At 53.3% G+C, this 15,011-nt stretch overlaps 6 protein-coding genes across 6 annotated transcripts; 3 read left to right on the forward strand and 3 right to left on the reverse strand.

Moving 5' to 3' along the window:
* Positions 1-580: 580 nt before the first annotated feature.
* On the reverse strand, positions 581-982 carry AB675_6043 (uncharacterized protein; the record flags this gene model as incomplete). Its single annotated transcript, XM_018146306.1, has 1 exon — positions 581-982. The coding sequence occupies one exon, from the start codon at positions 980-982 to the stop codon at positions 581-583; it is 402 nt and encodes a 133-aa protein (XP_017996866.1).
* Positions 983-3,336: 2,354 nt separating this feature from the next.
* AB675_6044 (Cysteine--tRNA ligase) lies at positions 3,337-5,661 on the reverse strand (the record flags this gene model as incomplete). The annotated part of the gene is made up of 1 exon (XM_018146307.1): positions 3,337-5,661. The coding sequence occupies one exon, from the start codon at positions 5,659-5,661 to the stop codon at positions 3,337-3,339; it is 2,325 nt and encodes a 774-aa protein (XP_017996870.1).
* A 1,118-nt stretch (positions 5,662-6,779) lies between these two features.
* AB675_6045 (Alpha-actinin-like protein 1) lies at positions 6,780-8,845 on the reverse strand (the record flags this gene model as incomplete). The annotated part of the gene is made up of 2 exons (XM_018146308.1): positions 6,780-8,742; positions 8,790-8,845. 2 exons carry the CDS (start codon positions 8,843-8,845, stop codon positions 6,780-6,782), a joined length of 2,019 nt encoding a protein of 672 aa, XP_017996965.1.
* Positions 8,846-9,615: 770 nt separating this feature from the next.
* AB675_6046 (Galactinol synthase 1) lies at positions 9,616-10,659 on the forward strand (the record flags this gene model as incomplete). The annotated part of the gene is made up of 1 exon (XM_018146309.1): positions 9,616-10,659. One exon carries the CDS (start codon positions 9,616-9,618, stop codon positions 10,657-10,659), a length of 1,044 nt encoding a protein of 347 aa, XP_017996954.1.
* Positions 10,660-11,234: 575 nt separating this feature from the next.
* AB675_6047 (uncharacterized protein) lies at positions 11,235-12,233 on the forward strand (the record flags this gene model as incomplete). Its single annotated transcript, XM_018146310.1, has 1 exon — positions 11,235-12,233. The coding sequence occupies one exon, from the start codon at positions 11,235-11,237 to the stop codon at positions 12,231-12,233; it is 999 nt and encodes a 332-aa protein (XP_017996931.1).
* Positions 12,234-13,303: 1,070 nt separating this feature from the next.
* On the forward strand, positions 13,304-14,915 carry AB675_6048 (uncharacterized protein; the record flags this gene model as incomplete). The annotated part of the gene is made up of 2 exons (XM_018146311.1): positions 13,304-14,610; positions 14,663-14,915. The coding sequence occupies 2 exons, from the start codon at positions 13,304-13,306 to the stop codon at positions 14,913-14,915; spliced, it is 1,560 nt and encodes a 519-aa protein (XP_017996933.1).
* Positions 14,916-15,011: the final 96 nt, after the last annotated feature.

Raw genomic sequence — 15,011 nt, forward strand, 5'->3', positions numbered from 1 at the left:
TAGTGAGTATGTGAGTGTCCCAGCATCGAAATGAATTTACTACGCTTCTTCTAAGAGTCTTCTGGCCTCCTGCAGGACGAAGTCCACCACCAGATATAAACATACTAGATCGCACTATTGAATGACTAACACGTCTTCTGATAAGCAACGGAGTCACAATAACGACTTGCATGAATGTCCCCGTTCATAGGGTACTACGGGACTCAGATCTCGGATGCAACTTGCTTTCTCATCTCGAACGGACTTAGAACCTGACATCTGGCTCAGATCCGACCTACGGAAGCGCAGAAGGCGCGAGAAGTCTGCTATAATGGCTTTCGGGATCAAACCAGGGTCTGTCAGAACGTAAGCTATACTAAGGACGACGTCCTACGATATGGTGAGTACAAACGGCATTCTAAGGTAAGTACCACACCAGCGAAAGCAAAACTGAGGAGCGGGACATGGTGCCACATTGATATCAAAAGTTCTGATTACCCAATGTATGAAGACGCCTCTCCCTCCAGCCGCAGAATTGGGGCCTACCAGAACGCCTCACAGGAAACATATATCATCACCATCTTTCGACCAGACAGCCCGATCACCACCCCATCCGCATCCCCTTCATCACCGCCTTCCGCGCCTCCTCCCTTTCTACCTCCTTCTCCGCTACTCCCTTCCCTACCTCCTTCTCGTCAACCACAACCGCGAGCGCTTCTTTGATGTCCATCTCCCCCTCCACATCCTCCGCCCCGCTGCTCTTCAACTTCTCCTTCCGCTCCTCCTCGAGAATTTCATCCAGATACTTCTCCTCCTTACTCCGCCAACCAGTGAAGTCCTTCAACCACCCCTGCTTGTACGGCTCTATGCGCGCCGGCATACCCAAGCGTCGACGCAGGTCCTGGCGACGTTGCTCCTGACGAGCTAGCAGAATGGCGCGAACTCTGTTGTACTCTGCGACCTCACGGTCTTGTGATACGGAGAAGCCGGAGACGGTCGACATGATTCTTGTAGTGGGTTCGTGTTTGTCAAGGGTTGGTTTGGGTTGAGATCGTTGCTGTTGCTGGAAAGAGCTGTGATGTGCGAGGCTGGAAAGGTGCATCAGGTGTTCGCTTGCTGTCAGAGGATCTGTTGCTTCTAATGCTGCTGTGGAATACGTATGCTTGGATGGGTTGTAGATTTGCTGACTGTGGATGGCTTCAATCTCAGAGATGGGACCATAGCTTTATACCTTTTCGACCCAGTCCCATGGGCACACCATCCCGCCTGCGCGTATAGAATACTCCGAGAGAACCATATGTTGGGCTTATCAAACTATGGGTTCTTGATACCGAAGTTCGGGCCATGTTTCGCCGGCCGAGCTGGACGCGGACACGACCTCAAACTACCTACATCGGCGGAAAACGTATCCGGACTGACCCAGTACTGCTTCGCGCATACGCGCTCGCTTCGCTTCTCGTGCAGCGACGGAGCAGGACTCTTTCTTAACGAGCTCTACTCACAAATTGCATATACCGGACGCATGACCTCTGGCGACTGCAGCAGAATGTGCTGTCCCAGTTTTCTGCTACGACAGAACTACACAGCTAAATAGATGCCCTTCTGAAGCGAATTTCAGCAGTCGACGAACAGGTCTGGTCCATGCCCTCAGCAGTGACTTCTCTCCAGCCGAGTCACTGAAGCGGCCGTTTCGGCTTGCATCGGATCTTCACTTATGTAGAGAAGTATAAGTAGGCGTCATGCCCACAATGTTCCTCCTCTACCCCTTCCGCACAGCGGAGTCTCCCACTCTGAATCTCTTCTGCTATTGTCATGCCTTGATAGCACCCGTTGCTACCTCGTGGGACAATCTAAATCATGCGCAGAGCAGTGAACAGTTGATAACGTGATCATTTCGGTTCATGTCGGATGTTTACTTCTGTTGAGCGGTATAAGTAAGTGTCTTGCCCACGTCGTTCTCCTTCTTTTTGGTCATGGGTGACGCCTATACCAATTCCGCCATCTTGCCATGCCTTGTTAGCACTTGTTGCTACTGGTGGAGCGAGCAGATTCAACCATGCCTGGAGATGCGCTGCGCAGGCGCCGCTGTTGTGATCTGTGTCGGCCAAAGAATGTTGATGTCCAAGTAGAGTCAATCTCAACGAGAGGTGAGGTTCATGATACAGAACGCATTGAAACTCCCACGATCATTTGCCAAGAATCGCACCTGGATACTACTTAAGTAAGTACTTAGGTATGTCCCGGAGCTTGTCCAGGCACTAGTCGATCACCTTGCCTTGCGCCGCAGGCAAGACGCACACAAGACCGCATCGAATGGAGCGTCATAGCAACAAGGCCGACGGAGCACACGTAGAAGCTCCGCAACGCGTATAGCAGTTTTCGCGAATGTCGTCTACGGAACAAGATTTGGAGTCAGGATCTCGGGCCATGTCCCGCCGCTGGCTGCTCTTGGCGGTTGTCATCGTCATCAACGACGAAGGTAAACCTCAAGAGCCCAAGTTGACATGTGAGATGGATGCATGCAAAGAGCGTCTTATCTTTCCGCCTTGTTCGGGCACCTGGCTGGAGAGTCACTGTACTGCGTGATCGAGCTGTGACGAGACGTAGGTTGTGCGGCCCATCGCTTCAGAATAGGCAGGACACAGTGCACGACGTTTTCCTCCCGTGCTCCGGGCCAGCTCTTTTGAGGACTTCAGTCGCTGAATCCGGGCTGCTGTTTCACTCAGTATCCTCATCTGACCCGCACTTTCCTTTCGCGGACTGCTCATGTATTGTCCCGCTGGTTGTGTGCAGGGCTAAAGCGAAGCATCCCCAAAAAGCACAGCCGGGAGGGCGCTGGATGTTTGTGGTTGTTTGATTGATCGATTGGCAGGCTTGAAACGTGCCTCACTTGAGCGTTACTGGCAATTCAGATTGTAGCAGCGATTGTTCGTGAATCCCTCGCCCCAGGGAGGGTGCTGAAGCGCTCAATACTTTGGCTTGGCTGGTGATGTAGATTTTCCGGCCAGGGAGGGCTCTGCAGGTCCTAAGATATGTCGTCAATCCATTGGCAGGGTTGAGATGAGCCTCACTCGAGTTTCACCAGCTGTCAGGTCCAAAAAAACAATCCATAATAGCAATTCTCGCCAGGGAGGGCGCTGTACTACCGAATTTGTGTTGCAGGCATACCGCAACCAAGACTCATCTCACGATCAGGTCATTTTGTTCTGACGCTCAACTCACGCTGATCTGACGATCAAGTCATTTCGTTCTGACGATCAACTCATGACCATTGGCCTCAAAGGCGCGTCACTTCTACCTCTAATGCTACATCTTAAGGATATGCATTTTCACCCACAGGGCGGCCTCCATGGGTCACTACAGCTTAATCTGGCCATCCTTGACCGCGGCCTGAAACTTCTCGTGCAGCTTCTCCTGCATCAACCACTCCTTCTTCAGCTTCTTGACGCGACTCGGCGCCAGCTCAGCGCCCGCCTTGTCCTTAGTCGGCACCCCTTGGTCATCCCACGCGCCGAACTCATCGCTGTTGGGGGCTCTGAACATCTCCTTAGGAGATAATTTGCCCTTCATGAGTTTGTCTCGTGCTTCCTGTTCCCGTTTCCGCTTCGCTTCCTCCTTCAGCCGAATCTTGTCTTCTTGCGCGTGTCTCGCGGCGCGGAGACCCTCAGTGACAGGGCGGGCTCTGGCGGTGCCGTTCTCCTGGTCTTCGAGGTAGACATCGAGCTGCCAGAGGTCGACATCGCGAACGCGGTCGCAGAGGCGGAGGATGTCTTTGTTGAGATCGGCAGCTTCGTTGCTGTCGCCGTTTGTGTCTGGGGCGGCCTTTGATGCTCTGTCAGCCTGGTCGAGGGCTGTGCCGCGGAAATCGGACAGTGCGCGTGCTGGTGATGGTCGTTGTGGTCGGTTGCTAAGTGCTGTTTCTGGAATGGGGATGGAGGAGATGATCTCTTTGACCTTTTCGGGCGTGATTGTTTTGGCGATGGCGGCTTGTCGGAGCGCATCGCGTGCGGTGGACAGAGGGCGGACGAACATTTGGACTTCTTCGGGCAGCGACAGACCTTTCCAGCCTAGTTCTGTGGATGTGGCAGGAGTATTGCCGTTGAGCCCGAAGATGTTGACCATGCGTGTGACCAGAGCCGCGGTCGCGAAATGGTCGCCATATGACAGAGCCTTCTTGTCTTCGGCGTTGTAAGTGGTTATGAGGGTAGACAATGCATGCATTGCTTCTTTTGTGGCAAACGACCGCAGCAGCGCGCTTCGGATCGTGGCCTCGGCCGTTCCGATCGCTGTCTTCATGATTGTAGGTTGCGTCGAATCCTCGGGGGCGGACTCCATACTGCCGAGGGCATTCCAGAAGAAGTTGTCAACACGGTCTTCCCAGCTCCGGCCTTCCAGGACGAGGTCGTCTGTAATCTCAATGCCCTTTCTCCATTCTCCCAGCAGGAAGACAATTCTCAGACTTCGTGACGTCCACTCTTTCCTGCCTCGGAGTGCTTCGTTGATTGTTGTGAAGTTCTTTAACGACTTCGACATTTTCGAGCCTTGTATTGACAAGTGGCCCATGTGAAGGAAGTAGTTGACCCATTGATGCTCTGACCCAGCTTTATAGTACGCCTCGCTTTGTGCTAGCTCGTTGTCGTGGTGTGGGAATGCAAGGTCGATACCGCCCGAGTGTATGTCCATCTGCTTGCCGAGCTTTGCGGCAGCCATTGCAGAACATTCGATATGCCATCCAGGTCTTCCTGGACCCCATTCGCTAGCCCAGCTGGGTTCGCCTGCCTTGGAGGCCTTCCAGAGGGCGAAATCAGCATCAGCCTTTTTGCCAGCAGTACCCTTCGACAGGGCGCCCTCCCCGTCTTCCTGAAGCTCTTTGTCACCCACCGACTCGGGTTTTAACCGTGCGTAGTGGTAACCTGATTGTTTGAAATTCTTGATATCGAAATAGACCGACCCATCGTCAGCCTTGTATGCGAACCTGTTGTCCACGATCTGCTTGACGAATGTAGCGATCTCGGCTCCATACTCCGTTACTCTGACCAGCTCATCAGGCCGCAGTACGTCGAGGTCGTCCATGTCATTGAAGAAGCGAGTCTCGTAGTCTCTTGTGAGTTTGGTGAACACTCCGTGGTCATCGCCGCGTATACTCGATTTGCCCTTCTCATCCAATACTAGCGACATTGGATCGTTCATTCGGTGGTAGAATTCGAGTGGTGTCAGGTTCTTTGGGTCTTCCGATAATGCCTTCGCGGCTGTCCGAACTGTGTTGATGTGCATCTTAACCTTGGCCTCGGTATCACCAACCTTCTGTCCTGGAAACAGACTTCCGCCCGCCACCACATCGCCGTAGTACTTCTCGATCTCGGCGTCAAAGTTCGCATAGTCTGGTGGAGGGTGGGTAGGAAACCGCTGGAGATACTTTCCTATATAGTAGCGCCAGGCGGCCTTCGCGTCTTGTCGGACCGTGTCGTCGATGAAGTAATGCGCTTTCTTGTACTCGTCGTACAGATGTCTCTGTCGGCCTCGCAAGATGATCTTGTCGTCGACGTCTGTGATGTTCATGACGAAATGGACCTTGTAGCCGAAATAGTCCTGCAATATTCTGCGTATGATATCGATAGTAACATAATTCCGGGCGTGCCCTAGGTGGGCGTCGTCGTAGACTGTAGGACGCAGGAGTACCATGTTATTCGCCCTTTTTCGATGGGCACGAAGTCGACCTCGGAGCGCGTAAGTGAATTGTAGATCTTCAGGCCAGAGGCCGCCTCATGCGTCTGTCCAGCAGGCTTGTGCCAGGTGGGTTGCGCCATCGCGCCAGGGCGGGCTCCAGCTAGATAGGAACAGTAACGAGGAGAAAACACGCGAGGCTGGCGCTGCAGAAATTTCATGTAGCGAGCGAAGCGTGGTTGCTCATTTTTGAGTCACTGAGCACGCAAGGCAAGCGCAGTCAAGGTAATTGCCCGCAATAAAGTTGCCCGGTCTTGGCGCGATCCGCGTTCATAGCGTCGGTTGTACCCGCAGCGACCGCCCGGGCGTGATCCGATTCATGGGGGCACGGGGGTGCTCTGTGGGGGAGACGAATTGTAACATGAAGTCCAAAGCATTGTCTGCTGCAACGACAGCGCCCTCCCTACCCGAAAATCTGCCATAAGTCTTCCGTACTGGCTGACGGTCAAGTGACGCTCATTCGAAAGCATCCGCTCAACCAGCGAACTAGATTTCAGACCTTCAGTGCCCTCCGTGGCCAGAAAGTTCTGAGGCATCTATCTAACATGTGCACATTCAATCGAAGGTCGTCTCGGAATGAGATATAGATTCTTGGACCTTTGGCATTCTCCCCGACCCGGACACCCGTCGACTGAAGCGACCACTCTGAAGGCTCACAGGGGCTCAATTTCCTGGTAGGACTAGCATCAACACAGATACCCACACACACGATCGCCCCTCACAATTTGCGGTCACAGCCTGGGTGCCGGTGGGCAACTACACAGTACTGTGCTCGAGCAGCGAGCGAAGTCCGAGATCTTGGAATCCCAGTCACGTCGTCCGGCTGTGCTCATCCCATGCATTCCAGCATCCAATGTTCGTGGTAGTATGTAGGCTTCTATGAGGATATACTCCGGCTGCAGAGACGGTCCTACGACGAATATCTTGTGTCACCTAAAAATTGCGACCGATTTGAAAAGTACAAGTACGGATGCAAGGTGCGTGAGCAACAATTACTATTGTATATCCAGAGTACTCCTGCCTTGCCTCGTGTATTCAGCGAGCGGGCCATCCCTTCAGCGCAAGCACCGTGGCAATTATGTCTTGCGCGGCGAAGTTGGACTCGAGCTGTGCCCGTTCAATTGTACCGACCGAGGCCGCACTGGGCTCTCGCTACCATTCACCTTGTCCGACTCGCCAATCATGCCCTGCATGAAGCTGATGTAGTCGTACTTGGGAACATCGCGATCAACCTCCAGATCCGGACCGCGGTGCTCTGGCATGCTGGTAAGCAGATCGTCGATGAGCTCGTCCGGTATAAGAGAATGCCGCAAGTCCATCTCCGTCACATATGGCTTCCCGTCCGCCACCTCCTGGAAAGACTGGAACACTTGCTCAGCCGTGTTCTGATCCTCTGTGACAGACACCATGAAATGGATGAACTGTTCGAACCCAACGCCTCTTGACTCCCGCTGCCGCCGTGAGATTGGAGACGACCTCCCGTCCAGTCCACTGTGACACACGTTCAGATATTTATCATGCATCTCTTCCTCATCGTACACCAAGCCCAAGGATGCCAACGCCGCACTGAATTCCAGTTCCTGCAGTGTGTTCGACCCATCGCGATCAAAATGCCTAAAGACGGACTCGAACTCCTCGAGTTGAATCGGCGTCAAATTCGTCATATTCCTAGCCACCATCTGGTTTTCCAGGAATGTTAGCTTTTTCTGTACACTGTGCCTGACCAGGCCCAATTCATATACAAGCTCGTCATATGTGTAAGTCGTGTAATCGTTTTCGTCGATGTTTGCTTCCTGGCATTGCTCGTCGAGCAGTGCTATGCCGTCGAGATATTGTTCTAGTGGCTGCAGATTTGCCGAAAGTCGCTGCGCGTGCTCTAGTTGGTCCTCGACGTCTCCCTCCAATACAGAGATGGCCAGAGTGAGAGTGTTGAGTGTGAGTGCAAAGTCGTTGGCTTTGTCCGCGAAGCTTTTGCGAAGAGCGTTCTTGATGTCTCGAATTTTCTCGTTGATCAGCTTGCTCCGAGCTTGCTCGTCTGTCGTCAGAGCTATCCACTCATGGTCTAGCACCTCGATCCGAAGGTCTGCGGGAGGGTTGTATGGGCGTAGTCTGTACGTTGCCAGCTTCGTCTTGATATTACCAAGCAGAGCTGACAACTCAGACTTCTCTGCCACCCATTTCCTCTTCTTGTCGCGCTTGTAGTTGGACAGCTCTTTGGCCTGTTGCTTTGCGTCGGCATACGTGCCTGCAAACTTTGCACTGTGCCACGATTCGCGCTGATGTCGAACTTGTAGCAGCAGTGCACGCATACGCTTCTCATACGCACTCTCCATTTCCCAGGCGCCTTGCATGTTGCTGACAAACTTCTCGACTCTTCTGCCTGCATTCTCTACCCGTTCCATTTGGCTGAAAGCGTGGAACCAGTAGGCAATGTATGTCATCAGCGAGCGCTCGTCAGGTTTTGGGACGTCTGCCACATCTTCCACATCGAGCAGATCTGGGATGCCGATCTCCTTGGACGCGATATCGAATGCCAGCTGCATGTTACCTCTATGGTCTGACTTGTCTAAAGTATCGAAGTCGATCAGATCGGGCCGGTGAATGTCGAGCAATGCGCAGAACGCCAGGCCGTCGTTCCAGGAAGCAGAGAAATCGCGAACCTCCACGCCTGCGTAACAAGCAGTCTTCCGTTGACACCAGAGCAGCAGTCCCTCCTTGGCCGTCATGCCCTCCTCGTTGATGTCGGAAATGGTAAAGCGCAAGATGAGAGTCCATATCAGCCCAAGTATGATCTTCCGGTTCCCATCCACGACATCCTCGGCGCCGATATTTGTCATCTGAATGCCTCGTGATCTGATGTAGTCCAGACTCTTGTTGACGTTCTCGAACCTCTGGACTCGCAACTTCGGATTTGAGGCATAGCGACCGAGAGACTCGTTGCTGAGAACCTCGAGCAGGTGTATAAGGATAATGCCGTCTGAGAGATCGGTGATGAGAGACTTGACGGCCACATCACGGCTCTTGATTTTGTTGTTTAGCCTGTGCGAGTCAGCAGGTGTGCAACACGGTACCGGTCGCATGCGCACCATTTGGTAAAAGTCTTCTCTTGCACATTAACCCATTGCTTCTCGAGCAGCACCATGGCTGCGCATGTGTCGGAGAAACCCCTATGCTGAGTCGATCTGGCGCCCTCCGGAATGTACCCAAGAAATTGCCTAATTGGATATCAAGCAAAGCGCAAGTACTGCTTTAGTGACTGGATGAGTGTCGAGAGTTGGTTGAATTGATGCGATGCTGTTCTATATCATTTGGCGGTTGCTTGTGGTGGTCTGCAGTCAAGTTTCCATGTGCCTGGTCCCTGCCGCGTAAACAGGCGCCGTTGGTGGGTCAACCGGCCAAGCTTTCCGAGACCTCACTCCAACTTCTTGGACCTTGATCACTGCACATCCGACCGCTTGACGATATCATTTCTCGAGAATCATTCTGGGATCGTTGGCAAGCATCGCATGTTGATCAACCAGCTGTTGTCTCTCGAGAGTGATCACTGGTATGATCAAAGCGAGGACAGCATGGCGTGCGAATTACGCGTTGGGCGTCCTCCTAAGGTCGCGTCAAGTTTCGCCGTTGGCTGACTCCAGCCTGAACCTAATGGTGACGTCCTCAAGATGTGGTACAAGCCACACTCGATCCCGCTTATTTCTTCGCCCATCGTGACTTCACCACCGAAGACTCTGCGTTGTCATATGCATAGGAAGGCACGGACTTGCTCTCTACAAATTCTGCCCTGCACGTTTTGCTGATACCCCTGTCTCATAGCTTCCAGTAGCATTCGAGCCATCGCTCAAATCTGCCAACAGACACAGTAGCACTTGCAAAACCCATCGTCAATTTACCCGTAGCTGTCGCCACAATATGGCGAATGGCGCACAAGCAGAGCGATCATGCTGGGTCACATTGCTGACGAAGCCGTCTTATCTTCCAGGCGTGGTCATTCTTGCTCACACCCTCGACAAGCATGGTTCTCGATACCCTCTCGTAGTCCAGTATACGAACTCCCTGGGAGCCGAGGCAACCTCTGCCCTGGAGGCAGAAGCTTCTCACGGCCGGATTGTGCCTCAGTATGTCGAGCTCCTGCTGCCGCCTCCCGGACGAGAGAATACTGCCATTGTCGCGGAGAGATTCAAGGACACCTTCACGAAACTGCGAGCCTTCCAGGTCTACGAACAAGGCTACACTCGCGCGGTGTTCCTTGACGCCGATATGGCTGTCTTCAGAAACCCGGATATAATCTTCGAAACGAAGATGCCTGGACGGGATTGGCTTGGAGCAAATCATGCCTGTGTCTGCAATCTTGACCACGACGAATGGGCTCCTGAGGAGTGGCACAAGGGTAATTGCGCATACACTGCGCTCGAGGGTCCGAAGGATGTGGCGCCGACACCGAACAGCAACAGTCGTCCAACGTATCGCTTGCTGAATGGTGGTACATTTCTGTTCAATCCATCGGAGAAGCTGTGGAACGACTTGCTGCATTTCTTCAACACCTCAGACAAGGTGAAGTCGTATCAATTTCCCGACCAAGACTTTCTGGGCGACTTCTATGAGAACAAGTGGCAACCTGTGTCGTGGAAATACAATGCTCTCAAGACCATGAGATACTGGCATCCAAAGATGTGGGACGATGACGAGCTAGTGGTGCTCCATTACATCGTTGATAAGCCATGGGAGCGACCAGTGAGTGACGATGGAATCGCTGGACACCTTGGCCGGGATGGCGAGACTCATAGTTGGTGGTGGAAGCTATTCAGAGATTGGGAGCAAGCCCGAAGTCGCGAAAAGGATGGAGCGATACTGGGGCAGATGGACAAGCTTGTTGGCCACGGAAAGCCTTTTGATCGGAAAGTACCCCTGCCACAAGAGCCCGGGCGACCTGAAGACGTTGCGCCATTCCCTTGAAGACGAGATCTCATCCTTGACCTACACCAGAAGGGGCTTGGTCGGATCAGACAGGACTGCACAAGCAACACATTACCTCGACCGGTCTGACCTGGGACTGTCGAACAGCTATCTTCACCTTGCTCGCTGCTATGCCATTGTTATGGAATGATACGGATGCTCGTCGAAGAAGCTCTTAGACTTCACTGCAATGCAGCATTGATTTGCCTTGAACGCCTTACGCCTTCAGGCAACTTAGCCGAAGCGCACCCGCGTCTTCACCAAAGACAACAATATCTAGTCGCATGCTTGTTTGACCACACAAAGACTCTTCATCCACACAAAACTAGGAGCACACACAGACAAAGAACAAAGACTCGGACTCAAAGGACACCATAACAAGCCTTTCACAAGTGCGCGACCACATTAGCGATAGCTACTTCAACCCGTGAGTGCTGCCAACCACAGTTGTGAGGTCCATGCCGGGTCTGACTTCAGGTTTGAGACAGCCACAGCTACAATCAGCTGTTCCTGAGTCCATCCCTACCAGACTGCCAGCATCCTCCTATCAAATATATCAGCACGTGAGTTCAGCAATGCTAGCGCCGGCCTTTACTCACATCCTGAAGCCAAGCAACACGATGCTGGATATAGTGAAGGAGCCTCACAATAAGGACGCTGCTGCGCTACAGTCGCAATCGAGCACCCAGTCATCAAGCACTCAGTCATCCGGCAACCAGCTATCCAGCACACAGCCATCCGACACTCAGTCATCCACAACCACCGCTCCCGTACGCCATCCCTCTCACCCCTCCCCACCCCAAATTGACAACCCCTCCCACCAGCCCAACACAAAGAAATGGATCCTCCTCGACCTCGACAACACTCTAATCGACACCGAGCACCTCGCCTTCGAAGCCGCCATTCCTGTCGCGAACCGCATCCTTCTTTCCAAAGGCATCATCGAGACCTACTCCGTCGAGAAGCTCGTGAGCCAATGGTTCGGGCAGACCTTCAAGGCCATGATCACCAAGTTGGGCGAAAAGCACAACTTCGAGATCACTGCTGAAGATCGCAAGTTGTGGGCTGCATGGGAGGAAGAGGCGATCATTGCCGCGGTTGCGAGGGAGGGCCAGCCGTGCAAGGGAGCTATTGCTGTCATCGAGAAGGTGCTGGCGGATGGAGTGTACAACTTGGCGATCGTCTCGTCGAGCTCGCTGAAGCGCATGCTAGGCTGTCTTGACGGCGTCAACATGCGACAATACTTCAAGGACGAGCACATCTTTTCCGCCAATACCAGCCTTCCAGTCCCAACCCCGAAGCCGGCGTCCGATGTCTACGAGTTCGCGCTCAAGAAGTTGGGCATCACGGCTGAGGAGGCGGTTGCGGTTGAGGATTCACGTGGTGGATTGCTGGCTGCCAGCGGTGCTGGTATCGACACTATCGGCTACTTGGGATGCATCAATATGCCGGCTCAGCAGGCGCAATTGGCTGCTGATTTCGAGGCGGAAGGTGCTGCGGGTGTCATGTGGCGATGGGACCAGTTCTTCGATATCCTGGCCAAGGTCGAGGCGAAAGTCGAGAACGGCGAGTAAAATGGCTGTTCGTGGTGCATATAGTCTGATTGCTGATTGCGACATGACTGTTGCGATTTATGGGTAGGAACAGCGTTACCACCAACACTACGGGTCCGGCTGCATAACGGGGACGATGTTCGATGGACCATGATACCCTGGCGTTGCCGCAAGGCAGGATAGGGGTTCAATATTGCTGAAGATTCAATGACAACTTTGCTCTTGCAAACACGTATACCATGTGCTGTTCGTTGCGACGTATGATGTACTGTGTGTGCTGTGTCATGATACTTTGGGGTGAATTCTGCAGTCTTTAATGTCCTGGCAGGTCATCCAGGACTCCTGGCCTATGTCTCTTTGAACTCTGTAGTGACCTTCAAGTAAATCCTAGCCGGTGCCTCTCTACAATCTGCACTGCCCTTCAGATACTCCTGTCACTGACAACTACTGCAATCTTGAGTCTCCTTCGGCAGTTCTCGCTTGTAATGCAATACGATCAGCACACTGAACCCAGGTGACTGACTGCCGCCATCAAGTGAAACCCCCACACCAGCTCTGTCTCTGCCTCCACCAACACCAACACCACAAGTGTTACTTGCTTCCCTGCTCGCGTAGTCAAGAGCTACAAATTTTCTAAACTCCGTGAACATGAAATTGTGTGAAGCTGTGAAATGCCTGCAATAATGTGCTACTTGATCAATATTGTCTGCGTGCAAAAGAATCTCCCTCCGCATCTTCCTCTTTCTTGCTCAAGACAACGCAAAACAACCCAGAATATACTGCACGAAAGCAAGCAGCCAGCACACTCTAGCAAAGGCAACCTCCTCCTAACGCAACCAAGCATTGCGGCAAAGACAATTGCCTGCGAAGCAAAACCACTCAAACTGTCAATTAAAGGTAGGCGCTGCCCGCGCACTCAGTACAAAAGGGTCGGTGACTAACCTACTGTTGTAGTTTACCTTGCTGTAGCCGTGAGCGCTGTGCGCTGCTGGTGACAGCATATATAGATACGAAGGCGCCTTGGGCTCAGAGCGGGAGTAGTGTCGCAGTAGAACAAGTCGGCAATTCTCCACGAGGCATTGCCCGTCGAGATGCCAAGCACTCCAGTCAATAGTGGTGCGGCACTGCCTGAAGTGCCTGCATTAGCAAACACACCCAGTTCGACCGCCGCCCCTGGCCTGCCGCCTCCCTCCACTGGTACTGCAGACGTACCTCGTGTTGCACAGCATCCAATCGAGCTAAGCAACAACGACCTACCTCTGTTCGAAGAAACGCTGGCAGCCATCGACACATGGGTTGGGGACCCCGACTTCGAGGCGTTCCTCGAGCTGGCGACAAATACTCCTATACCTGCTGGCGACTACGAGTCGGGCTGGGCTGAGCGCGAGGTCGATAACGACCCTCGGCCTGATGATGTTGGTGATTGGGGTTTGGATGTCCTGATGGCTCAAAATGCGCAGGGAGTTCCTGGTGCTCCTGCTGCTGCTGCAGCCGCCGCTGATCGTACCGCTGGTGGTGCCGGTACCGAAGGGGAGCCCATCACAATCTCTGATTCGGATTCAGAGGATATCAATACGTCTGGGGTACTGGAAGCAGAAGCACCCACTCCCACTGTCGGATCAGGGAAGAGACGACGTGAAGATGAGGCTTCAACTCATCGAGGTGAAGGCGCTGCGTTAGTCGACAACGAGCCGGGTCAAATCACTCCGACAAAGATACCTCGCACCATGAGCGAGGGCTGGCCAGCACGAAGCTCTCTCATGCTGGCTGGAGGTGTTTCGTCAGGTAGTAGTCCGGTGGCCGGAGTCCAGGGGGGCCAGCCCTCACGAGGGCGGTGGCGGAACAGCGACCAAGGACAGTTGGGTGGAGCATCCAACATGAAATACGCACCTCGGATGGCTCAACCAGTCCGAGGCTCTGCTGGGGGCCAACGACAGACTCGACCTCCCAACTTCGGCCACGTGGTTCCGGGTTATAGTCAAGACGCTCCTGTTGGGGTTCCGAGACCTCAGAACCAGCAACAACGACATCCCTTACCACTGGCTGGACGCAGTGCTCCCGCTCCAGCACCTTTGCCTCCACGTCCCCGACCAGACCACAATCGAATTCGAACATGGACAGTCTTGGGCTCCAGAATAGAGGCCAGAGACTCTCGCATGCGGCGAGACCTGTACCAAGCTCTGTTTCCAACAATCCGGTTGCTGATGGCGATTCGCCAGGAATTAGGCATTCCAGGAACGGAGACTATCCGCCTACGAGCCGATTACGACACCGTCTGGCGAGGTCTTGATCGCCGCATCCAAGATCTACGGTTGCAACTACCTTTGCACCACCATTTACGTACCTGGCCAATTCACAGACACGACGCGGGAGAAGGTGCCTGGGTGAATTATATCGGGTAAGTGAACCCCAAGCACACTCCGATCTTGAAGACATACTGACGACAACAGGGATTGGGATCTCGCTGTACGATATTTTGACAATGCGGAAGCTCGCAGACAGTGGATTGCACAGAATTGGAACACTCCGCAACCACAACAGGAGAATGACGACCAGGCTCCAGTTCGAGTCTCAGAGATGTTCGCAGCGCGTCCTGAGGCGCGGGAGTTCGAACAGGCCGATGGTCGATGGTGGCTCGCCGAGGAAGTTGAAGTTGATATGGAGGACTTCAATCCGATTATCGCCTCGATGCGAAATTTATAGGATAGCAATTGCAATGCAGCATGATACCTTCTCACATTCATGAATTAGAGGTGAATTTTAGGTCGGAAGTCACGCGGAGATAGCCCTCCTGTTCTC

Source organism: Cyphellophora attinorum, assembly GCF_001299255.1.
Source record: "Cyphellophora attinorum strain CBS 131958 chromosome Unknown Contig27, whole genome shotgun sequence".
Lineage (NCBI taxonomy): Eukaryota > Fungi > Ascomycota > Eurotiomycetes > Chaetothyriales > Cyphellophoraceae > Cyphellophora > Cyphellophora attinorum.